The sequence below is a fragment of the Colletotrichum graminicola genome (genome assembly GCF_000149035.1).
Source record: "Colletotrichum graminicola M1.001 genomic scaffold supercont1.28, whole genome shotgun sequence".
Lineage (NCBI taxonomy): Eukaryota > Fungi > Ascomycota > Sordariomycetes > Glomerellales > Glomerellaceae > Colletotrichum > Colletotrichum graminicola.
Genome location: NW_007361032.1, coordinates 151400 through 175923, shown reverse-complemented (window position 1 = coordinate 175923; position 24524 = coordinate 151400). Strand labels below are relative to the sequence as shown.

The window sequence follows — 24524 nt, the reverse complement described above, 5'->3', positions numbered from 1 at the left end:
ATCATGTCGCGATCGTTGGGTTGTCACGCAGGCGCTGTCCCTCCCCAATTTTGCAATGAAGTTGCCATGCAGGCCTGAGTCCAGGATCAAATCACAAAGATAAAAGCCAAGGGTAAAATACCGGGATGCGGCAAGCAGTCGAACTGATTTCATTATCAACAAGAGCCTACACCGCCTGTTTCCACTTGGATATGCACCGCGCTTTCTCATTCGTACATGCATCGCAGATCCGCAAATTGGGAGGATCATTTTTTACCAGCTCCTTGTGGTGGTATGGTAACTTCATCTGAATAGAAAAGTGGAATGAAGAACTTGAATCAAGACAAGTCCCTTCGAGCCGTCCTTATCAAGCGACGTGCTGCACGCAGGAGGGGCACATGACATGGTATGTGCCACACCCATGGTCTCCTCCACAATCATGTCCAAAGGCCCTAACTGTCTTGGGGTGATTTAGGCAGCAATGTTTGCATCTATGAAAACTGAATAAGACCATCATGAATACAAAGAGTTGGACACAACCTTGAAATGAAGCCTGGGAGGATGCAACAGGGAGTGCCGAGTTTCACAACGGTCTGCGGGTATTCATACTATTTTAAGAAACAAGCCTGCGGGTTGTTTGGTCGCACACCCTCAAACCCCTTGCATAATATAAGCACAAGAAACTGCGGAGCTGTTACGAGAGCACGGGTAGTGGCCAGCATCAGTCTAGCAAATCTAGTTGAGACTTACCAATCTATGTCAAGTGAATGATTAACGTGTAAACGATCTAGTTACTGTAAGATCGGATATAGTGAAACCTTAGCCATTTCATCTTTATTAAAAGTCGTCGCCAGAGAACTATAGTACGATACAGAGATTAAATATGCCACATCCTCCTATGAATGAATCCCTCAAAGGATCATACTTCACTGCTTTTCTAACCGCAATCGGTATACGGTGCATTAACAACAATGCAAATGGGTATATATAATCACACTTAACCAGCCTGGTACATGGCCAGAGCGGCGACGTGAGGGTTAATCATCGTCAGGTTGTGAGGCGTGACGTAAAGGTCGGAGTCGGTGAGGGCTACAAACATGGTCGAGTTGATAGCAGGATCATGCTCCCAAGTGGAAACGTTGGGCTGGATAGCGTACGCGGTGCGAGAGTCCAGACTGACGTTCATCAACGGCGAGTAGGTGACGTTCAGCTGTGAAACCCAGGCGGCGAACTTGGGCTCGACGACGTTAGTCGCGGTGATATAACTGTTGTTGGGGCCAACGGCCTGGCCAGGAGCATCCCACTGGAAGAAGACCTGACGTCCAGGGTAGGACAAGGGAATGGTGCGGTTGTGGGAGATGGCCGCTTTGCAATCCTGGGACGAGTCGGCGGCGTTGACGCAAGACTCGGCTTCGGAGATGTTCGTTGTCGCGGCAGTGTTGGCCCAGCCTCCGGTGGTCTCGTTCCAGACATCAGCACCATTGATGCGGTACGGGTTAGGCTGGTTCAGGATGTGCAGAGCAGGGAAGTTTTGCCAAATGAGACGGGTCTGGTTCCACGGGCAGCTAGAGATGTAGGGCGCGAGGAGTGTCCAAGCCCAGGACTGGGGAATGCCGACGGTGTGCCACTCGGGCATGGGGAAGAGACCCTCAAACTGGCGGAAGATCATCTGCTGACGAGCCTCGATCGTGATGCTCTGCAGAAGAAGCTGGGCGGCAGGGCCAGAGTTCAAGTGAGGAAGGAAGCCGTAGACACCAGCCTCACCCCAGCGAGTAAGCTTCTGATTGAAATCGATGTACTCGCGAAGGTTGGAGACGGGGTAGTTGTAAGTGCACTGCTGCGGAGCCTGAGGGCCAAGCATGTTGGTGATGACAGTGGCGTGGCCAATTTCCTGGTCGGCCATATGCTGGAGCAGGAAGCGGTCCTCGGCGTTCAGGCCGAGCTCCTCGAAGTCTGCATCGGAGTAGGTAGCCAGACCCCAGTGGAAGAGGTCAAGCTCTATATACTCCTGGTAAAGACCCAGAGCGAGAGACTGATAGTCGAAATCGCTCTGAACGCGGTAGACGGGGGCGGAGCCGTTGGTGCCGATACCGCCAGACGGGGTGTAAGGGGCGGGCTGGTCGCCGTGGAGCTTGCCATCGGCCGGGTAATCGTATGCATCATCCGGAGGAGGCAAGATGGGCACCTCGGAGGCCAGTATTTTGGTAGAGATGGCGCCCGTTGTAGACGGCGGGGGGCCGGTGTAGGGACCGTGGGAGGTCACATTGGTGTGAGGGACCTGCGAAGCGGTAACCGTCGGCTCCGAGTAGACGGTAGTCTGAGCCTTGGAGACAAATGGTACGGCAAATGCGCCGGAGGCCAGGGCGAGAAGCCCAGCGGACTGAAGGATGCTTCTGGGCGCCATTGCTCGGACTATGTTTCAAGTCTCTGGTCGAATGGGATGCTCGAGATACTCTACAGAATGTTCTTTTCTCCCTCCTTCGACGCAGGAACGAAGAGCAGCTTATATAGATGATCTGGTCATTCAAACAAGCCCCCCCCCTCCCTACAGGATCTCTATGATGACACCAGTATAACCGACCAGGTGGGATCGATGACTGCACCACTGCAGCTCACCTGTCATGATGGATGAGTTCATGGACTCGGAAATTTTCTCAACAGTCATCGCGGGGCAAGCATGCCGATTTGGGAATGCTGGACACGTTTACACGTGGACTACCAAGTCGTTGGGTGTAATGTTGCCGTCATCGGCCGTTAATATTGTTTACCAGGGTGGTAGCGAGCTCCATGCGATGTGCCGACCGACGGCGCCGAGCTCGCGCTTGGAACTCATCGTAGGTACGCCATACCGAGCCGTATGTTGTGGGGAGGCGAGATGGGATTTCTTAGCTCACTGGGCGCAAAAGAAGGAAAACAGATGTGGGCTCGGTGGTATTGTAGTGTTGCGGTCGACAGGGCCTCTTACCATCAGCCCGACGTCAGGAACACCTCACGGAGTTGTCTCCGTAGATCTTCAGAGGAGGACTTACCAATCAAGTGAAGGAGTAAATTCGGGTCCGTATACCGGGGGCGCCGATGACGCTTACATTGGATGAATGGGGGGCTCTTCCCCCCCTGTACGCATTGTGGGATCAGCCGGAAGTCAATCAGTCAGGATGAACCATCTGCCCGTTGGCCCACGCGGAATGCGAGCCTAAAATGATTCGTTTTGCTGCCGATCGAGGAATTATTATAAGTGTAGTACTAATTATATAGGTAACGTTAGACCGGGGTGTAGCTACGGATGATAAGCTCCGGACCCTGGTCATATCCGTGATTCCAAGTTTTCCCAGCAACGCATGCATACATGCCATATGCGTTACCTACTACTCTGTGATGGCAATGGCTCCTGAACCTGGAGCGAAGGGGGGGTTCTCATGCTCAGCTTCTCCTTGCTTTCTCCATATTGGGACATGCCAGGCCCGATCGAGTGTTACACCAAGGTCTGGTGTGAATCTGAGTCAATGGGGATTGACTATCCGTACTGCAGCAGGGAAACACAGCACAAAGATCGACGTGCATGTATGCTTAGCAAACTACGGCATCCTCTTGGCGCTCAGAATCATCAAGTACACGAATGCAATATCCGGTTCTCTGTGCCATATTTCTTCAACTACCGTAGCCATCATGCCACCAGTACGGCTCTTAGGTCCTCTCGACGTTGCTCGGATAGTCCCTCCTTCAGACTCGTCTTGGCCTTCCAAAAATCACCATGTCTAAAGCATCACCTCCGCGTCATCTCACATCTCACATCCGGCCCGTACCCACACCACTATGGAGGCAAGTTAAGGGTCTGGATCTCGTCGAGGCATTCAGCTGCCAGCCGGTGCGATCTGTAGAGTACACGGTGTAACACTAGGTAGGTATGGTATAGGCAGTGTCGTTAATCAGTTGCCGTCCCGCACCCTCTTATTCTTGCCGTAACTTGCAGGTCACACACCGTTCTTCCCCGGTGCAGGGATGCCGTTGAGATTCTGCGTGTTGTTGTTCCAGCGGAAGGCGTCAGCTACCGGGTCTATGGGCGCCGTGTGTGCGCGAAACTGGCCCCAGCGGCGCGCCGTCGTCTCCTTTGTCAACTTGTGCGCTAGCTACCTATTCTTCGTTGCGTCCTCCGGCCCGTCGGAGAGGTAGGGAATACCAACCACTTGGTCTGCGTGCCCTTTTATCAGTCTTGATGTTGCAATGTTCGGGGTCTGGGGACAGATGGCATGGCGCGAGCCAGGAGGTTCTCTATATCTGTATGTGTGCCAGAATTCTCACGGAGTTCTTGTATGCCGGCGGAGAATGCCCTGAGGTAGACGAAGCCGTGACTGGTGATTGGGTTCTTGGCCACGTCGTGCTGCTTGTTTGCATCCTCACCAGAGAGCTTAGACAACGTGGCCCAGAGGAGTTAGCCGCCGTTAGGAAGTCAGCTATAAGCGACCCCCGTTAGTGAGATGCCGACGCGCCATCGCAGAGAACGACTTACTTCATACACTCTGCAGACGGCGCTGACGAGCTGCCAATGTCCCATGTCTAGCTTCTTGGCAATGGCGTTCACTTCCTCTTCCGGTAGTTGGCCCTTGTTTGCCGTCCATTTGGATTTGGCCCGCAGTATGCAGCACTCAGAAACCTGTGGCAAAGGTACTATCTGCAGGCGCAGGGGACGGATGATATCGACGACCGCGGACAGATCCGAGTCGTGCTCAAAGATGATTTCTCGTGGCTGGTAGCCACCAGGATTGTGCATCAGCCATATGCCAATCTTGGTCACGACGTCGAGGTTGCTCTGCGAGAAGAGACCATTGTTGTACGGACCGCAACCCGTGTTGAAGAACTACCACGCCTCGCTCCCCGGCCGCTCGTTGATACGCACGTTCGGGTCCGCATTTGGGTTAGGGACGCTGCCCATGCTGGTAAGAACAAGCTTGCCGTTCTGTAGCACAACTTCCATGCCGCAATACATGCCCCAGTGGTCACCGTAGGGCGTAGCGCCCACGCTGCGCTCGATAGCATTGCCGAACACAGAGCCCTGGCCGACGAAGGCGGAGAGCCAAAGATGCTCACGCAGGTTTTGCTTCTCCATGTGCTCGTGCAGATCCCGGAACATGGCGCAGGGTAATGACCGCTGAGGCGACGAACATCGTCTTCTCGTAGAGCAGGAAGTGGCCGTACGACTTGGGCTGGTTGAGCTAGGAGTCGCCCTCTAGGGGGTTGTCTTTGGGAACGACGCGGACGTTATCGACGCCGCAGATTTCTTGAGCATGAACGATGAACTTCAGGAACATCTCGGAGGTAAAGTTGGGTGGGAGCGATACGAGTTCAGGGTAGGGGCCATGGCTATTGATTCAAAAAGGGCGATGCAATACTAAGCCATGCAGTATATTGCCAATAATGCCGAGTGCTGTGCCACGAACTGAATGATATTGCTTTTGTATCGAGATGGCTGGCTTTAGGATTCTGACATCAATTATTAGAGGCGGTGGCTCTTTGAAGATGTTCTTATTACACTGATTTCTGCATCGACCTCATCCCGATGGGCCGTGATGACAATCCTGTTCATTTCGAGTGACTGGTCACCAGATGCTAAATGTTTTGTGCACTTCGCCCTTTGCCCTTCATGCAGGCGTTCCGTGCCTTTCTCAAGGACGGGTGGCATTGGCCACGACTGTCCTTCGCGTGCTGGGCCTTTGTGGTAATGCTCCTTGGCCTGAGTGTCCGGGTCACCTGCAGCAGCGAGATTAACTCCCAAGCAGTATTGCGGATCGTCCCAAACCGAAGCAGGTTTACTATAAACGGTTCATGCGGAGGGTCCGAATGTCAGCTGCGGCAACGACGATGGCGAGGCTGTCGCGATTGACGAGACATGGGACCAACTGCCCGCCTACAACTAAGTCCCAACCGGACAGGGAGAGCACGCAACGGTATCTATGAAGAGATGAGGTCTCCTCTCCATGGCTTGCGAGGGAGGTTCTTGGCGCGGGTGGGCGCCGCCAATCGTGTAAGTGCTGTGACGGGATAATACTCCATTCGGACTCGGCCCGACTCGACTAAAGAGCACGTGAACGCACACACATATAGGGCGGAGGGAGTGTATGTTGCCGAGCTTTCGGTAACCTCAATGACATGCGGGACGTGGATCACCTCTTTGGTTTGGGCTAAGCCCAAAAGCGGCATCGTAACGCGAATTGACAGGCAATAGTTTCGGCACAAAGGAAACGTCCCTTCGGACGAAACGGAGAGTGTGGGAACGGAATCTTGTGGTGGCATGTCTCGTCATGAAACGTTGTTGGCGGTAGACAGAGCAAGAGACATAACCTTGGCACACAGACGCACACCGGGCAGAGAGCCGTTCCCGTTGGCGGCAAGCAGATGCAGATGCAGATGGAGATGTAATCTTGAAAATCTCTTACCGCCGGCGCGGGAAGAAGCTGGCCTTGAAACAAATCATCGCCGTTCATCCCCAAATCCATGGTTCTCCACGAGTGGTCTTGTCTGCCTCGGGCGAGGTCGTGTCCGAGAACCTCGCTTGCTTCCAAAGTTTCCTCGTTCTCCCTCCACCATCCCAACTTGAACCTTCTGGTCCCTAAATTGCCAAAGATCCACGAGGGTGCTTGACGTATCCTTGACGTATTGCCAAGCCACGCACTAATGGACAGCCGGCAACCCTCCTCTCTCAGTGAAAAGGAGGGGGTGCGTTTCCTCCCGGACAAGCGCTTGGAGAAATTCCGCATCGATATCCGTGATTGATCATAGGGTTACAAACCACGGGGTTAGCCCATTCCAGAAAACTTCCTAGTCAAGGGGTTGTTTTCGACTTGTGTGCCCTTGCATCCAATGACATACCGTCGCAGCAGATCCGGAATGGTGCGGTGGATATGCATCACAAAGCTTTGGTTGAGGTTCTTGCAACGGATTCAAGGTTATGGTGATTTAAGAAACCCCTTGCGGCTTTTGAGTTGCCGTCCAGTGCCGAACTGCTATACCAGAATGTTGAGCAATCGGGTCGTGGATAGAAAGCCACATATCCGCCCAACGTTAACCCCTCGTCCTAGTTTCCTGACATCTGGCCGAGCGCTAGTCTGCCGCGAGAATGGAGTCTATGAGCCGCTATTTAAGATTGGGATTGTCTGCCCAACGGTTCGAAGAAAAGGGACTGAAGTAATGAAGAAATATTAGTGAAGAGATTCAAGTCCCGAAGCAGCCTAGAAGCGACCACTGGCCACCTACAAGTTTCTCATAACGAGCACCACCACCACTTTAGCTGCAAGAAGAGAGTATATTTAGTGACAGCTCGAGCCGAGTTTGAATCGAACCAATAACGTTCATAGTAGGAATGGAATCAGCTCAGCCCGTCAACGCCGTCACCGAGCGGGTAACAATTCCTGTCCTTGGTGGCATCGAGAATTGGAAAGACCAGCTCAAATTCATGCTCCAAGCCCTCGATAATCAGCCCGGGCGTCTTCGTACGCGTTGGGGCCCGTGGACCGAGGATCAGCAGAAGCTAGAGCTCATAACCGGTACGTGAACATCTGACAAGTCCGTGGCCTAGACGGATGACTCCTATGAACCTTTGAGGCAGACAAAGACTAAAGCGACCTCTGGGTGAGCCAGGTTGGATCAACGTCGAAGCCTGCGAGACGTGGAAGAAATCGAAAGAATTCGCCGATGCCATGGCCAGATTCGCGCCAGTTCTGGGTGGTGAGCCCTCGAGCTATCTTTTGCAATTCAGACCCTTCGCACCGCAGGCCGTCATAAACTCGCGGATCGTGGAGATGCTGAGTTTTGAGGAATGCCGTGAACCGGAGGACAAGATGCGGGATATGGTCGGGATAGCGGCGCAAATGCCCGGTTGCAACGGCGTGGCGAGCGGGTACTCGCTACAGCGCTCGCCGGGCACGGGCTGCAGCGGGGACGCCGGCCGGACCTTTGTCGCGGCCATCGGGTGGGAGGGCCTCGAGGCCAGCCGGCAGGCCAACAAATCGGCGTATATGGGCGGGATGAAAACCGAATGTCATCACGTCGACTTTAATTTTCCTGTCAAAGGATGTGGAGGATTATAGCGGCATCTGCGCATGTCCGGGTTGCATGATGTGGTTTAGCGGGTTTTAGCCGAGCAAGGCGTTTGTGCTACCGGTCGTCTGTCTCCTCCTTTTTAGAGTGCATTTGACGGTCAGCGGTGATTCGTTGGGGCTGGATGCACGCGTAAAGGCCGAGTGATTTTCTGCGTCGGAACACGTTGTCGTCAATACCGGGAGAAATATCCCAGTTGTCGTTTACCACCCGTGCTAGCAAGCCATGTAGCCGGAGTAAGCTAGGTGGAAGGCTAAGTCTCGTGCCCCAGGATTCCAGACACAAAGCAGATGATGGCTGTGTCCGGGCCATAGCTTCCACGCCATTGTAAATTCGGACTAGCTCAAGCCTCTAACAGGGTAGATAGTTCGTTCTGGTAGTTTCTTTCTTTGTTTCTATTGTGTAATCTCGAAGTAATCCAAATAGGTACCGGCCGTGCTTCTTAATGCAGGGTTTTATGGAGCGTGAGCCTAATATGCAGAGAGGATTGGTTCCTCAGCGATTGAGTTTTGAGGGACACAGACGGGGAGGGACAAGTACGAAGCCTTGTCATTTTGGAGTGATGGATGCCACGCCTAGCGCTGATATGGAAGGACGCAAGACTGGCGTGAATACTGCGATACTCGAACGATGATTTGTGGCTGCCGCAGGCAAGCTGTGGTCATACTATTTGGAGGGAGCAGATATCAGGAAAAGAGAATGAATGAGTGATTGTTCTCCTCGCAAGGAGCTTAGGTGACAGCGAAAAGGAATGGACCTCCCCACATCTTCCATTGCATTTCCTCCGCCCTTAGTTGCCTGAATATCAACTGTAAGTGCAGAAAGTAAGATATTGAGAAAGGAGATAGGCGGCTTCACACACTCATTCGCACCTCGACCACCGTAGTTCTTGGCAGATCTAATGATGTCTGCTTCGGGATTTCAGCATAGTTCCTCAATGAGACGGCGTCACTATCAATTTTCCATCTTGATTCCATTTGAAATCAGGAATTCGGGGTTTCCGTTGGCATATACCTTCTGAGAGGACAATGCGCAATCATCACAGATGCTGGGGCTGTCGTTAGACGGTTTGTGAGGATACTCATAGTTTGCGGTCCTAATCTGATCCATAACATTCAAGGCATTGATAACATGGTCAGGTGTACATCTGAATATGGGGTCACGTCGTTTAGCATTTATTCTCCCTTCCCTGAGAATCGGCATTTTGTTCCGAAAGTGTAATAGCTGAATGTTAGTCAGTTGGCCAAATGTGGGAAATCTTCTCATCGCATTGCGCAACGCGCCAAAGTTCACTCTCTGTGTCACATTTCAGCTGGTCCCGAGTCACCTCATCCATTTGTCCGAGGCTGAATCCAAGACGGAGATAGTCAGCGAGAGATAGAGACATGCTGCCCTCCCCTGTTCCACTTCTCGACGAATGCGTCTGTGGAATTCAATATTTCGACTCAGATCTCGTGTTAACCTTATCACAAACAGAGGGGCGCACGGTCCCCTAGATGCATCCGTCATGACCAGGGAGCCATGTCGATCTGTTTGCCCCCAACCCGAACGTTTATTCCCTCTCTGATTCTCTTCCTCAAAGATCCCCAGTAGGCTATTACAATCACAGACGATCACTCGCTGGCTCACTATTCGCCCGCTGAAGCCCGTTACCATCGCCCCCTTTCTGCACTTGGCCATGTGGGCTAATCTCGGCCCGAGGGGCGAGCTCAACCATGAAAAGGACGGTAGCCCGTATAGGGATATAGAGAGCAAAATCAGCTCGTGTGTCTCTCGACCCATGTGGAGGGGGTGGTAGGGAGAATCCCTGGATTCCGTTCCGTGACCGACCCTCACAAGATCGACGTCTACGTTTTGTTTGAATCTTTTTGGCAAGCATGTGACCCGCCATTCGATGAAGTTGAAGGATAGGGCGCATGTGAATGGGAAGACCTGGGGTCTGGAGGCGCGGCCGTGCCTGCTATCTCATGGTTCTTCGGTCCAATGGTGACGAAACATTGGTCTATTGTTGCACAAGAACGCCATTGCGAAGCTGTCGTCAGTGACCTAAGCAATTGGTGGACAGCGCGTTCGCCTCTCAATCGAGTTCATCGGCAGCAAAGGTCAGCAAGCGATGACAAGGGGGGACTCGGGAGGATGCCGGTCCGGTTCTCCTTACCACCCTGGGCATAGTCATGATAGCAGTGACTGAGCGCTACTTGCGCTGACGGCACTCCAGCGCAGAGATTTACCGCTAAACATGTAGAGTGTGGCTTCTGGCTCAAGGTAGCACTGCCAGTTTTCATCTTCTTTGTGGTTACTTTGCCTACTTTAGGCGCCGCGGCGGCGAAGGGGCTAGATTCCCGTCACAACCTAACCAGATGCTCATGTCTTGTGGTTCCGCGAAACAAAGGGTGCTACTGTTGCCACGGCGCAGGAACAAATTCTTAATCTCTCTTTTGATTCCGGAAAGAGTGGGTAGCGGGGATCGTTGGCAGAGTGGATGGACTTCCGGTGCTCGTTGGTGTTTTAATCCCCGTTTCCCCCTTATGTTTCTTGTAGCGTAATGCAAGGCGGCGTCTCGTTTCTGTTCGTCTTTCATCCTTGTCATTGGCAGTGCGAGGATAGGACCGAATTTCAACAGTTTCGGGCATCGAATTCGAGCCTACCGAAACGAGCCAACCCTGGTCCTACCATGGCGTCCAGGGCCGACTATCAGCTTGCCTCGCTTGCCGCGGGATTCACCATCGGCTTTGGATTTTTGACAGTATGGGAGGCCATAAAGCAGACAAGACGGAACCGCAATCCGCTCGGAAGCGCATACATCTACATGATATGGGGTGAAATCCTTGCGAATCTCATCATCGCAATCGTCGCATGGCTCTTCTTGGATGGCGTTTTGGGACCGACGTAAGTTAGGACATGTTGCTCGTATAGAACCCTGGCGCTAAAAGAAACATTAGGGTCCCCGTGTTGTTCTTCATCCTCTTCCTGTGGGTGTGGGAGATCCAGTTGCTGATGCAAATCATTATCAACCGGATCGCTATCATTAGAGAGAGCCAAGAGACCATTGTCTTCATGAAATGGGGAATAGCTTTGGCCATTACTCTGATCAATATCGCCGTTTTTGTCATCTGGATCCCTGCCCATCTCAACCCCCCAGCTAGCCAAACGTAAGTGGTCGGTTTCGTTGCGCCGTCACCTCATACCTTGTCGCTGACATATTGCCCCAAGATTCGTGACTATAAACCACTATTGGGACCGTGTTTCAAAGATTCTGATTCTGCTCGTGGACGCTGGTCTAAATTGGTACTTCTTGAGCGTGGTCAAGACCCGCCTAGTGGACCAGCATGGCCTGCTCAAGTACAAGCCTCTCGTCGGCTTCAATGCAAAGCTCATGATACTTTCCATCGCTATGGATGTAAGTTCACGGCCTCGTGATTTTCACGAGTATGCCCAAAAGACTGACACCTCCTCCAGGCTATGCTTATCGGTCTCATGTCTCTGCCCAACCAGGTTGTCTACATCCAGTTTCACCCCGTCGCTTATATGGTCAAGCTTAACATCGAGATGTCAATGGCATCCCTCATCACTCGTCTTTCAAAGGACCGTGAGGGCGGTTCAGGGCTCCACTCGCCCTCCTATCTGCATGGCCAGTCAAGCAGCCGACGAACGGGCCTGGCGCTAGACGACAGCCCACTAGGCCACGAAACAAGTGGCCTCAAAAGGTTCCGCAAAGCCAGCATCGGTTCTGTCCCTGAAAACAGAAATGTGGACTCTACAAGAAGTCATCGAATGAACGACCTCAACACTCGGATTGATTTACCCAACTCGCCGGGCATTCTAGCTTTCAGTGGGCGGCAGGATGATGTCGCTAGCGGCAGGTCCTTCTATAAGCTCGACGAAATAGACTCTTCAACAAGTAATGCTAGGCACCCGGAGATCTATGAGAAGGAAACGTAGCTAAAAACACCTCTCCTTAAGCTGGCAATGACCATGGAGGATATTGGCGGACTTGAAATTTGGTGTGAATAACCGAGTCCTTTCTCTTTTCATCGCGGATACCCCGGGCTTTTACCCAAGACATCTGTTCATTGCGTTTGTAACCTTATAATTACATGAACCAAAATGTTGAAGGCCAGATATTCCAGGCATCATATGAAGAGACCCTGAGACTCTAAATCTCTCACAGGTGAACCACGTCGAGAACATATTTTCATCGCATTTAGGTTGCCTCAAACACTTCGAGGCCAACCAAGTCTGGTGCCCAGCCAGATTCAAAGGACTTAAACTCCACAGTGTTGGATTTGTTGGCCTTGAAACCGTCAACCTCAACGAGCAAACGTCCGGTATCATACCAGTTGCCACCAGCAATGGGGAACGCCCATCTCTTGGCACTGCCGCCATTGACAGAGATGGTCATATTGCGCGTGTTGGAACCAAAACCCCACGCGGTGTCAAGCGCTACGTCGTAGTTGATGAAGTCAACGCCCAGAAGCTTCTTACCATTCGACTTGGCCTTGATGTCCTCAAACTTGACCACAGCCCTTGGCCCAATGTTACCAACTTTGCTGATGCTCGGGAGACAAGTTCCGCTTGCGCAGGCAACTTTGGCAGCCGAACCGGTCAGCGTGGCATCTATGGCGTTGTAATACCCGGCCGATGAGTAGGCCTCCTCCGACTTCGAGATGTCCGAGAGCACAAGCAACTTGAGCTCGTGACCGTTGAGAGTCGTCTCGTAGGTTCCTGAGACGGAACCGATGTCACTGGCCGCCCAGACGTCGCGCGCCTCGGCAGAATTGATCCCCAAGACCGCGGCGAGGTCCACGCTGACGGGCTGAGAGTCGTTCTTCCAGTTGGCGAGGCCGACGACTACATGAGACCCGGAGAGTTCACCGGCCCAGACGTCCCACTCCTCTTCCGTATAGCGGCGGACGAGCTGCGCCTGCTTGGCGAGAGGGTCTTGGTTGAGGGCGATGACTTCCTTGTTGATGAGGATCTCATGGGACGATTCCGGTACAAGGCCGGCGATGGCCGGCGAACCAAGGGTGAGGGGAGACTTGTTGATGGCCCACATGCCCATGTGGAACCTTTCTTCTTCGTTCGACAAGGCGTTGAGGCCGACACTACGACAACAATGTTAGTCTGGTCCCATAAGAGTGGAGAAACATGTCTTGCGTTACTCACAGTAACATGTCCATGTCCGGGAAGGCACCCGGGCCGGTGTGCTTGTAGTAGGGAACAACTTGGTTGGCGATGCGCCAAATGCTCCGCCATCCATTGTAGATGTCGTTGCTGATTCTGTAGCTGTTGCCTCCAATCTTCGGTGCCCTGTTTCACAGGTCAATGCTTGGCTCGTCGTCCCGAGAGGGTATCGAGCTTGGAGAACAATATACCAAATACCCAGGTCATAGCCAGTCCCCCATTGACAAACCTGGTAGAGGATGTCGCGGTCGGTTGTGTTCAGCGCTTCGGCCATTATCTCGAAACGGTCCGGGGAAATGGCCTCTGGGTGACGGTAGTCTACCATGACATCGGGCTCCACGGCGTAGCAGTTATCGTATCTGAGGTCACCTTTCAGCATGCAGATAGCCTGTGACAAAACCTTGGACCTACTTGAGGGAGTCCGCACCCCATGCGGCAAATGATTTGGCATCGGTGAGCTCATGGTCTATCAATCGATTAGGAGACCGGACACCATCAACTTTCACCCGGTAACTCACGCAGAGACGCAGGCTGGTCCGTGGAACCGCATTGGAAGTAGCCACCGCCGGAGTAGACACCAAACTTGAGGCCGAGATTGTGGATATAGTCTCCTAGCTCCTTGCCGCCTCCGGACGGGAACAGCTCCGGGTTCCATTCGAGCTGCCCGTCAGCCGCCCGCTCCGTAGACAACCAACCGCAGTCCGTCGTGACGGTGGTGTATCCGGCCTCGGCAAGACCCGTGTCGACCAGCGCATGCGCGTTCGCTTTGATAATCGTCTCGTTGATGTAGCAGTTATAGTAGTTGTAACTGTTCCATCCCATCTGAGGCGTCGGAGTCTTGTACGTCTTGGCTGAAGCTCGGCCAGCAAAGACCATCAACAGGCTGAAGGCAACGAAAGCCATGGCTTGTTTGCTGTGGTTCAATTGAAAGCTCACAACGGCGTAATCGACAAAGCTCTCGGCAACTATTCGACTAAGTTATTGCCTTCTTATAGCTCAAAACCGTTCAGGTGCCAAGTCCGGGAGTACTACCTGACCCCTGTCCGCAATTGCATCGTCGCGGGCCCTTCTGCTCCGGGAGCGAGCTGTTCGACTAAGCATAAGTGAGGTCATCACAACTCTACGCGCACCATTAAACTTTCGTCCCAACACTCCTGGGCACCCCGCCTGTTCCCCGACGGGATTACCCCATCAAATAATGGGTAGTCCGAGGGGGGGAACGCACGTGGAAGACGCCAGTCGATCAAACTTATTAGGACAAGACCCTGTCAAGACACACGGAACCACTAGCAGACGGGCGCTTATAAAATGCGATGCGACGGACGTATCCAAGGCAGTGCGTCGTAGAGTCGCATAGGTATAGAACCATGCAAGGATTCATTGCGACATCACTCGCGAAATAATGTATTTCTCCCCGCACCAAGCCGCATGGCAGTGGTGAGCGATCCAAACTTGTTCACATACTGGTTCGAATAGACACCTTTGCTTCCCCGCAGTTGGGTGACAGTCTTACTGGAGCCATAACGGCGATTGGATGAGAGACCAGACTGGATGACGATAGCACTTATAGGCTAATTTGAACGAGGCTTGTAACGAGAGACCGACCAGAAACACGACCCCAATTCCTGTGCCTACGATCAATACCCAGAGCTCGATACGATAGTGCGTTAATCATTGTACATGTACGACTTCACTTCCCCAATTTTCCGTCTTGAGTTGCTCTCCTTAGGCCGACGCCAAGTCCTGCCCACTCGCAAGGGCTCGTTTTCTTCTTCTTTCTTTTTCTCGACCATAAAAGCTTTGTGTCTCCGTTTCAACATACTGTCCCCTCTTTTGCATACATTTGAACATATGGCTATTTGTTCGGGCTTAAAGTAGGGTCTCGTGTACGTTGGTATCTCGGTATCTTCTTCCATATGGTGTATTGTAACTCATTTACGGGTCTCATGACGGAGGTGTCTTCGACGTTACAAACAAAGCCAAAACTCAATTTTCTATCTGGCCTTTGAGTTCGCTCGGTCCTTGAATGATAGGGAGTAAATAATTGGTTCCACGTGTGGTGACTCGCAACCGACCCGAATTCAATCTCATCAAAGGGATCATTAGAGACTCGTAGATCGGCGTTACATCCCAGTAGCTATGAGTCCAGCGTACTTAATGCCAGGATCGTTAACTCTTCAAAGGAGATAACGACTTCACTGATTGCCCATCCATCGGTGCGTCTGCTAAAGCAGGACTCCATGCTGGAAGATTGACTAGCTATACAAGCGCGTATTAAACCCAGATACCATGCATTCAATCTTATCTAACGACTTCACCGGCCCATTGCGTAAGGCCCAAGAAGAAAAGAGTATCTAACACATTATCACTCATTCTCGGACTGTAAGCACCTAAAAGCTCGTAGTTTTGGCCTTGTGATGTATGCATGTAGTTGACGAGTTCATCCCTCCTCTAGAACCTAAAGACTTTTTTCATAATGAATGGTTTTTACAACAGTGATGAACTGGTCTTGAAGCATCCATCAAGACTATACAAATAGATAAGGATTTACTTGCCTTCAGCTGCTTTTGCGTACTGTTCTCCAAAAGCTCCGTACCAGCGATCAATAACCTCCCCAGCCATTCCTGGCCCGATGGTCTCATCTCCATTCTCCAGTTTGCTAGCAACTTGGTCCATGAACTCATGAACGCTAAGGGCGTTGGGGTTATTCTCCTTCTTGTTGTCATTGGGGTCCAATCTTTCTCGGTGCAGGTCGGTGGAGACTGTCGGTGGCGCAATCTCCACCACTCTAACTTTTGATCCTCCATTCTTCAGCTGTGTGCGGAGGTTCATGCTCCAGAAGTGCAACCACGCTTTGGTGCCGTTGTAAACAGGGTTGATGATGGAGAATGGGATAAACCCGAGAACGCTCGAAACATTGACGATGAGAGCAGACTTCTTGGCCTGTAGATGAGGCAGGAACTCCAAGGCTAGGTGCATCGGGCCCCGAATGTTGATGTCGATCTCTTGGTCTGCCTTTGAAAGGAAGTCGTCATCCTTAAGGACCTCCAGGGGTCGCTGTACACCGGCGTTGTTGACCAGGCAGTCCAGTTCAGGATGGTCTGCAGTAATTCGCTTGACGAAATCTGGAATCGATTGGACTTCGCCGGTATCGAGGACGTAATAGCCCGCGGCTCCGATTTCCTTCATGGTGTCTTGGAGCTTCGACTCTGTTCGGCCGGCAATAAGAACCTTCTTGCCTTTCGAGATGAAGTATTGTGCCATTACTTTGCCGATACCTCCGGCGCCGCCGGTGATAACGGCACACTCAAAGCCCAGGTCGCCTGTAGAAGTTGGCATTTTCGTAATGTTCTTATTCATTATTAATCCTCAACACTTAAGGATATATTGCTGAGAGAAAGCTGGTAGTCACCGGTTCAAAAAAGGTGACTTTTATATCTAACATAGCCTACGTCCTAGGAGCCATTTCGGAGCCGCGAACCATAAGGTGTGGATTGATGACAAGTAAGTTGTGGAGTCCCGTTCGATGCCTATTTGCTGTCGTCCACTGACTTCAAACTTTATTGTAATGACGACAAAGATGTTCATCAACTACGTCATTTCTTGCTTTGTCACAACTGAACTGAAGATAATATCGGCACCTGGCCATAAATTATTTAGCTTATATGCACCTTGTCTGGGCTTGAGGAAGCGGGAAGCTGAAATGGGAATAGGCAACTTTTGTTATCGCTTTAGTCTATGGTTGCTAGATAGACTGATTGTCAATCACTCTGTCCTTCGCTTACACTGATTTCGTAAGAAGGTTTTGATACGACCGTTATCATGGTGATTGCAGCCCTAGCCCGTGAATTAAATGCCTTGAAGACTCAGAGAACCGGCTTTCGTGCAAATAATTGCTTGGATAAGCATTTACGAAGCCCCTTCACTCGCACAAATGCCGGAAAGAGAACGGGTCACACAGTATGGCAATGACTATCATGGCGATAGAGAAGGACTATGATGATGCATCAAGCCATAACATTTCATAGTACCGACAGCAACGTACTGCGCCATTTACTGATACAGAAACTAGAAACTGTACCGCCAACAGCGTAATTGTAAGTCGTGAGCTTTATATATAGGCTTTTTTTGGTTTGCGGTTTGTCGTGTATCGTGTGGGTCGCATCTAGCCTCTTAGTAAAAGCGGTCAGATACGGCCGAAGAGCCGCACTCGGGTTAGTGGGCCAGAACGTATGGGCTGATACTTGACCAGTTGGGGGAGAGATCCACGAGACACAGCGGCTTCCTTGGCACGCGTGACAACAACAAAGAATCAAGCGATGAACAACTGGCACAAGCAAGAGAAGTGCAGATAGGTATAAGCAACTAAGGTGGTGGGAAAGTGTCGGGTGTCCGGAGCGGGGCCCCAGGGGGGCACCGGAGTAGGACCAGGACCAGATAAACTAATCACTAAAGGAACAACAAAAAGGGAAAACTCTATAGAAGATAGAGGTTAGAGGAGGTATATTAAAATAATTATTATAATTAAACCCTAACTACGCCTATTACTAACTCCTTTACTTAATACTATCCCTACCTCTAATACGTTTTAATATCTCTTTATCTTTAGGTATATTAACTACTAAAGTAGTAATAGTGCTTACTAAATCCTAAACTATAGCCTAGTAATAAAAGAGCGCTATAATAAGATAACTAACACCTAATATAACTAAGTCTATACTAGTAGATAAGTAGTACGCTATTAACTTAGGTAAGCTATTAGAAAAAAAGCTAAGGGCCTTTTTAGAGGAGGAAGTAAAAAAAGTAAAAAAAAAAAAATAATTAATTAAATTAAGGCCTTTTAAAGTAGTATATCTATAGAAAATATATAAGAGGAAATAAAAATAACTATTAATCCCTAACTAAAGGCTAAGTAACTTTATACTAATATACTTTTAAAAAAATTACCTACCTTAAGGTATAAAGAGGGAAGCTAAAATAAACTATAGGAATTCTTATTTTAGTTAGAAATATATTTTAATATAATAAAAGATAAGTTTATAACTAATAATAATAAAGTAAAATATACTAATACTATACTAAAAAATAACTTAGTATATAAATAAAGAAAGTATATAGGTTTTTATTATAAAAATAAGATTAATAAAGTACCTTAAGAAGTTATAAAAGACTAGCTAAAAGTAAATATTACTAATAATAATATATAGGCTTTTAGTACTACTATAAAGCTAGATACTATATAATAAGCCTTAGGCTAGTTATACTAATAATTTATTAATAAGTATAAAATAGTTAAGGAGGAGTGCTTTAACCCTTAAATAAAAAGGTAGTAAGTAGTTTATATTTTAAACTAGGTGCTTTTAGACCTAAGGACTTATATACTTACTAAAGGGCTACTAGCTACTTACTAAGAGTTAGATAATATAGTAAAAAAAGTAGAAACACTTACTAAGACCTATATAAGAGAGGTATTAAGAGGATAGCTAAAGTAAGGTTAAGAAAAAAAAGGCTACTAGGGGGTAGTAGTATAACTAATAACTATAAATACCCCCTTAACTAAAGCTACTAGTATATACTTAATACTAATAGCTATAACGCTAGTAAGTATACTTATATTAAAGCTAAAGGTTAAGAAAAAAAAAAAAGTATAATACCTTAGCTAGAAGGGACCTAAGGACTACTTACTTATTATAACTATAAGAAGCCTAAGTACTAGTTAGTTAGGTATAATAAAAAAAAGTACTATAAGTATAAATAACTATAACACTTAAGGAGATAGTACGTCTTAGTGCTAATAAAAGTTAATAGTATTAAGCTTTTTTAAGATAAAAAACTATACTACTACTTTAAGGTAGATTTTTATACTAAAATAAGTAGTATATAAAAAAAAAGAAAGTACTAATTAATCTTAGTGTAAATAAGAATATACTATACTAAAGGATATTATATATAAAGGTACTAGTAGAGGTAAGCTAAGGGGGCCTAGCGCTTTAAGGTATATAAAGAGGTAAGGCCTTAGACTATAAGATAAAAAGGGTAGTAATAAAAGTTATAAATAATATAAAGGTCTTAAGGATATAAAGCTATACCTTTTAAGTTAGTAATATAGCTAGGTATAATACTATCTTAAAAATCCTCTAAAGATAAGTAGTATAACTAAATATAAAGTAAATAATAATTAGTTAGATATACTTACTAAGAAAAGACTACCTCTAACTTATCTAAAGTAAGTAAGAAATTAAAAAGGTATATAAGGAGTTAAGGGCTATTCTAGCCTATTAACTAATAATCTACTACCTATAATATAAAAGAGATAAAGGAGTACTAAAGATACCTTATTATAACTAAGGAGAAAAAGTAAAAGCTAAATAGGATAAAGAAATAAAGGCTACCCTACTAGAGGCCTATAAGGAATAAGTATATATATTTAATATAGGCCTAGTAGCCTAGCTAGTAAGTAATAAAGGCTACTTATATATAATTAATTTAAAGCTAGAGGTAAAAGCGCTATTTAGCCTTATTTACTTATTAGCTAAGAAAGAACTAAAGGAATTAAGGATATATATTAATAAGTTACTTAAGAAGGGCTAAATTAAACACTTTATAAGCCTAGTAGGAGTACTAATCCTTTTTATTCTTAAGAAAAAAAGTAAGCTATATCTTTATATAGACTATAAGAGGCTTAATAAAGTAACTATTAAGAATTATATACTACTACCCCTTATTAGTAAGATCCTTAACTATTTAGTAAAAGTAAAATAGTATATAAAGCTAGACCTAAAGGATATATATTACTAGATAAGGATTAAAGTAAGTAATAAATAAAAAATAGCCTTTTATACTTATTATAAACACTTTAAATATTATATTATACTATTTAAGCTAGTTAATATACTAATAACGTTTTAGGTGTATATTAATAATACCTTTACTAAGCTAGTAGATATTATATATATTATCTACTTAGATAATATCTTAATCTTTATAAAAAATAAAAAAAGTTATATAGAAGTAGTTAAGTAAGTGCTAAGCTAGTTAGACGCTATAAGGCTATATATAAACCCTAAAAAGTGTGTTTTTTATACTTAGTCTATTAGGTTCCTAGGTTTTATAGTGTCTAATAAAGGGATTACTATAAAGTATAAGTAAGTATAGGTAATAGTAAAGTAGCTACTTCCTACTAGCGTTAGGGAGATTTAGGTTTTCCTAAGGTTTATAGGATTCTACTAGTAATTTATAAAAAACTACTTTAAGGTATATATACTTTTAATAGATAGGCTAATATCTAAGGTAGTAAAAAAGTAAGTAATAATATAAGAGGTAGAGAAGGCTTTCTATAAGCTTTACGCCTTATTTACTTAGGCCTTAATCCTTTAGTATTTTAACCTTAAGTTACCTATATAAGTTAAAATAGATATATCTAACTTTATAATTAGTATAGTAATATACTAGCTCTATAAAGGAGTATAGCACCTAGTAGCCTTTATATTATAAAAGCTATAAGGAGTAGAACTCTATTATAAGGCACTAAAGGTAGAGCTACTTATAATCTATAAGGTAGTAATTTACTAAAGACACTACTTACTATATATATAATATTAAATAATATTAAAAGCGTATAAGGTATAAGGGACTCTTATAGTATAGTGACTATATAGAACACTATAACTACTAAAAGTAATATAAAATTCCTTACTAATTAGTATATAAATTGTCTTAATCTGTTTAGTATTAACGTTAATTATAAGTATTAAACTATAAGATTAAGTATAATTATACCTTAATTAGGTAGGCTATTACTCCTAATTATCTTATATTATTATAATTAAAAGTAAATTATAAAGAGGCTTTAGTTTAATTAGAAGGTAGGTATAAGTATAAGGAATAAATTCTATATATCTATCTCTAAACCTATTAACGCTAACTTATATCTTTATACTTAATTAAGATTAAGATCTTCTAATTAAGTATATATACTACCTTACTTTAGGCTAATTACCTTATCTTACTTTAATATTCCTAATAGACTATTTAGGGTACTACTACCTAGCTACTAAGCCCTAACTTAATAGTTACTAGGCCTAGCTACTTTAAGATTTATTATTATTTAACTTTAAGATTAAATACTAGCTTAAGAAAAATAATATAGTAAATAGGCTTTTATAACAGCTAGACTACTAGCCTACTAAGGAAAAAGAGAGGGAAGCGTATAGTGCGTTCTTAGTAGATTTCCTTAGTAGATTTAGAAAACAGGTTGTAACGTTTAGACGTAGTAGGTCACTAGGTCTTAGGTTACTAGACTAAGGACAGCTTACTACTAACTTAAAAAATAAGATTATTATAGTATAACTAGTAGATAAGTAGGCCTAATTAGAAAGGTAGTAATAACTAGGTAGTTAATAAATAAGGAGAGAGAATAAAGTACTATAGTATAATAATAAACTATTTATTCTTAATAGGTATATAGTAAGGATAAAGTTACTAGTAGTATTTTATAATAAGCTAGCTAGGGGTTACTTAGAAGTAAACTATATACTTAAACGTATTAGATAAATATATTTCTAAAAGTTAATAAAGAAGGACGTTAAGGAGTATATAAGGACTTATATAATTGTCACAGGGTGACAATCCCTAATTGATTAGCGATTGGCCATATAAGTGGTGTTGACAGCAGTGCTCAGTGAGGACCACTTGAGCATTGGTGGATCTTTTGGCGTTCTGGCTCAATTGGGTAGAGCCAGGCGTTGGAAGGTCTATTGGCAGGCGCGTCACTGTCAGCGCCCTGTTACAATTATGCTCAAGATCCCACGGTCGGGATAAACGTCAGCAGGATTGAAGCCTAAAGGGCAAGCCAAAGGCTTGAAGTTTAATTCCTGGCTTGGGCGCCTGGCCGTCAAGGGGAGGTTGGCCGGATTGCCTTTCGCAGAGTGCGGGGTCAATTACATCAGCAACCTTAAGCCTTGGAGATTCACATCACTAGAGATGCCTTGAGGACAAGGCATAGAGGAGAGGGGTATATTGTCACAGGGTGACAATCCCCAATTGATTGGCGATTGGCCATATAAGTGGTGTTGACAGCAGTGCTCAGTGAGGACCACTTGAGCATTGGTGGATCTTTTGGCGTTCTGGCTCAATTGGGTAGAGCCAGGCGTTGGAAGGTCTATTGGCAGGCGCGTCACTGTCAGCGCCCTGTTACAATAATATACTAGTAAACTAAACTAAGGTACTACCTACTATATAAAAAGCTAGCGCCCTTACTAGTACCTAGCTAGCTATAAGAATATATAACTATAGACTTTATTATAAAGCTACTAAAGTTAAAAGGCTTTAATAGTAAGATATATAATAGTATTTTAGTAGTAGTAAATAAGCTTATAAAGTACGCTATTTACTTACCTACTTAAGAGACTATTATAGTAAACTAGCTAGTAACCCTTTTAGTAAATAAGGTGTTTTTAAGATTTAGTATCTTTATAGTAATAATATTAAATAAAAGATCTTTATTTACTAGCTGTTTTTAGGTAGTAGTATACTACTAGCTAGCTATTAAGTAGAAACTTAGTACTACCTACTACCTTTAAATAGATAGATAGATAAAGTAGTAGAATTAGAATATAAAACACTTCTTATAAGCTTTTTATAATATAAAGTAGGATAATTAAGTTAAATAGCTTCTAATAGTAGAATTTATTTATAATAAGGTATAGTATAAAGTAACTAAGGTATTACTAGTAGAAGCCTTTATAAGTTATACCTTATAAAACCTTTATAATATAAGACTAATAGGATAGAAACTAGTAAAGGTCCTTATAGCCTATAAAAAGGTTAAAAAGCTAAGGAGCTAAAGGGCTACTATTATTAGTATACTAAAGTCTATAAGCTAGACTTATAAAAAGTAGTATAACTAAAAAAAAAAATATTAAGTTTAAAGTAAAAAAAAAGGTCTTATTATTAGCTAAATTTATTAAGTAAAAATAACTATTAAAAAAGCTAGTAGATAAGTATCTTAAACTCTTTATAGTAATATAAGTAGTTACTAGTAAAAAAGCCTATAAACTAAATATAAAAATAAAGTACTATATTTATAATATATTCTTACTATTTTAGCTAGAGAAGTTTAAGAAAGTACTAGTAAAGCCTTAGCTTATTTAAATTAAAAAAAAATATATATAAAGTAGACTAAATAGTAGTATATAAAGGACTATAGTAAAATAAGTAGTACCTTATTAAATAAAAAAAATATAGTAAAAAAGAAAATTTATAAGAGCTATAAAGAAATATATCTAAGGATTTATAGTAAAACTATAAGTAAGGGGTTACTAGGGGGGTATAAAAAAGACACTAAGTAGAAGTAAGTACTTAGCCTAAGAGGCTAGATTTTTTTATTATTCTTTAGCACTAAGGCTAGGAAGTATATAGCCTAAGGGCTAGGTATCTAAAGCCTATAGTAGCTAAGAAAAAAAAAATAAAACTAAGAGAAGGCCTAAAGGGGGGAAAGTACTAAAGAGGTAGTAGTGCCTACTCCTCCTTTTTATCCTTACCTCTACTAGGCGCACTAGAGGCTATATTACCTCTAGACTAAGAGTTAAGGTTAGTAAAGTACTAAAATAAGAGTTAGTAACTAAGAAGTAGTAAGAGGTTACTAAAGGAAAATAATATATAACCTAAGAGTAAGTAGTAGCCTACTTAGAGAAGAGGGCGCTTTAGGCCTTAATAGCCTTAGTTTACTCCTTAAGGAGTATGTTCTAGTGCTAAAGCGCTATAGTAGCTACCTTAGCTAACTTAGCTAGGGAGGTAGTAGTAGTAGTAGAGGCCTTAAGGGCTATAACCTTATAGCTATAAAGAAGCTACTTCTTCTCTTTAGCCTTAGCCTTATACTTAGTGTTAGAGGCCTTAGTAGTATTTACCTTCTTTTAAAAGGCTTTTTTAACTATAGTCTAGGTAGTAGTAACCTCTTTTTATATAAAAGGTTAGTTAAGAGGTAGTTATAAGGTATTAAGAAAGATATACCTTATAGTAATAGTAGTTAGTATATATAGTACTATTATAGTAAAAAGCCTTAAAAATATTCTTAAAAGTAAAAGTAGTAGAAGTTATAGTATAAGTAGCTTATAAGGGGTTAGTAGGGGGTTACTAAAGTACTTTTTACTAGTAAAAAAAAGATAATAATATAAAAATACTTATATAAATATACTTCTTACTATATATCTTAGCGTACTAAAAGTACTTATTACTAGTAGCTAATAGTATAATTAGGACTAAGATATAAG

At 45.2% G+C, this 24524-nt stretch overlaps 6 protein-coding genes across 6 annotated transcripts; 2 read left to right on the top strand and 4 right to left on the bottom strand.

Moving 5' to 3' along the window:
- Positions 1-976: 976 nt before the first annotated feature.
- GLRG_07028 (uncharacterized protein) lies at positions 977-2383 on the bottom strand (the record flags this gene model as incomplete). Its single annotated transcript, XM_008097713.1, has 1 exon — positions 977-2383. One exon carries the CDS (start codon positions 2381-2383, stop codon positions 977-979), a length of 1407 nt encoding a protein of 468 aa, XP_008095904.1.
- Positions 2384-3950: 1567 nt separating this feature from the next.
- Positions 3951-5107, bottom strand: GLRG_07027 (vanillyl-alcohol oxidase; the record flags this gene model as incomplete). The annotated part of the gene is made up of 5 exons (XM_008097712.1): positions 3951-4102; positions 4161-4211; positions 4279-4384; positions 4487-4786; positions 4874-5107. 5 exons carry the CDS (start codon positions 5105-5107, stop codon positions 3951-3953), a joined length of 843 nt encoding a protein of 280 aa, XP_008095903.1.
- Positions 5108-7333: 2226 nt separating this feature from the next.
- On the top strand, positions 7334-8060 carry GLRG_07026 (uncharacterized protein; the record flags this gene model as incomplete). Its single annotated transcript, XM_008097711.1, has 2 exons — positions 7334-7517; positions 7612-8060. The coding sequence occupies 2 exons, from the start codon at positions 7334-7336 to the stop codon at positions 8058-8060; spliced, it is 633 nt and encodes a 210-aa protein (XP_008095902.1).
- Positions 8061-10744: 2684 nt separating this feature from the next.
- On the top strand, positions 10745-12012 carry GLRG_07025 (uncharacterized protein; the record flags this gene model as incomplete). Its single annotated transcript, XM_008097710.1, has 4 exons — positions 10745-10959; positions 11013-11222; positions 11284-11470; positions 11530-12012. 4 exons carry the CDS (start codon positions 10745-10747, stop codon positions 12010-12012), a joined length of 1095 nt encoding a protein of 364 aa, XP_008095901.1.
- A 262-nt stretch (positions 12013-12274) lies between these two features.
- Positions 12275-14157, bottom strand: GLRG_07024 (alpha-galactosidase; the record flags this gene model as incomplete). Its single annotated transcript, XM_008097709.1, has 5 exons — positions 12275-13175; positions 13237-13380; positions 13446-13613; positions 13666-13720; positions 13773-14157. The coding sequence occupies 5 exons, from the start codon at positions 14155-14157 to the stop codon at positions 12275-12277; spliced, it is 1653 nt and encodes a 550-aa protein (XP_008095900.1).
- A 1644-nt stretch (positions 14158-15801) lies between these two features.
- Positions 15802-16614, bottom strand: GLRG_07023 (short chain dehydrogenase; the record flags this gene model as incomplete). Its single annotated transcript, XM_008097708.1, has 1 exon — positions 15802-16614. One exon carries the CDS (start codon positions 16612-16614, stop codon positions 15802-15804), a length of 813 nt encoding a protein of 270 aa, XP_008095899.1.
- Between the last annotated feature and the right edge of the window lie 7910 nt (positions 16615-24524).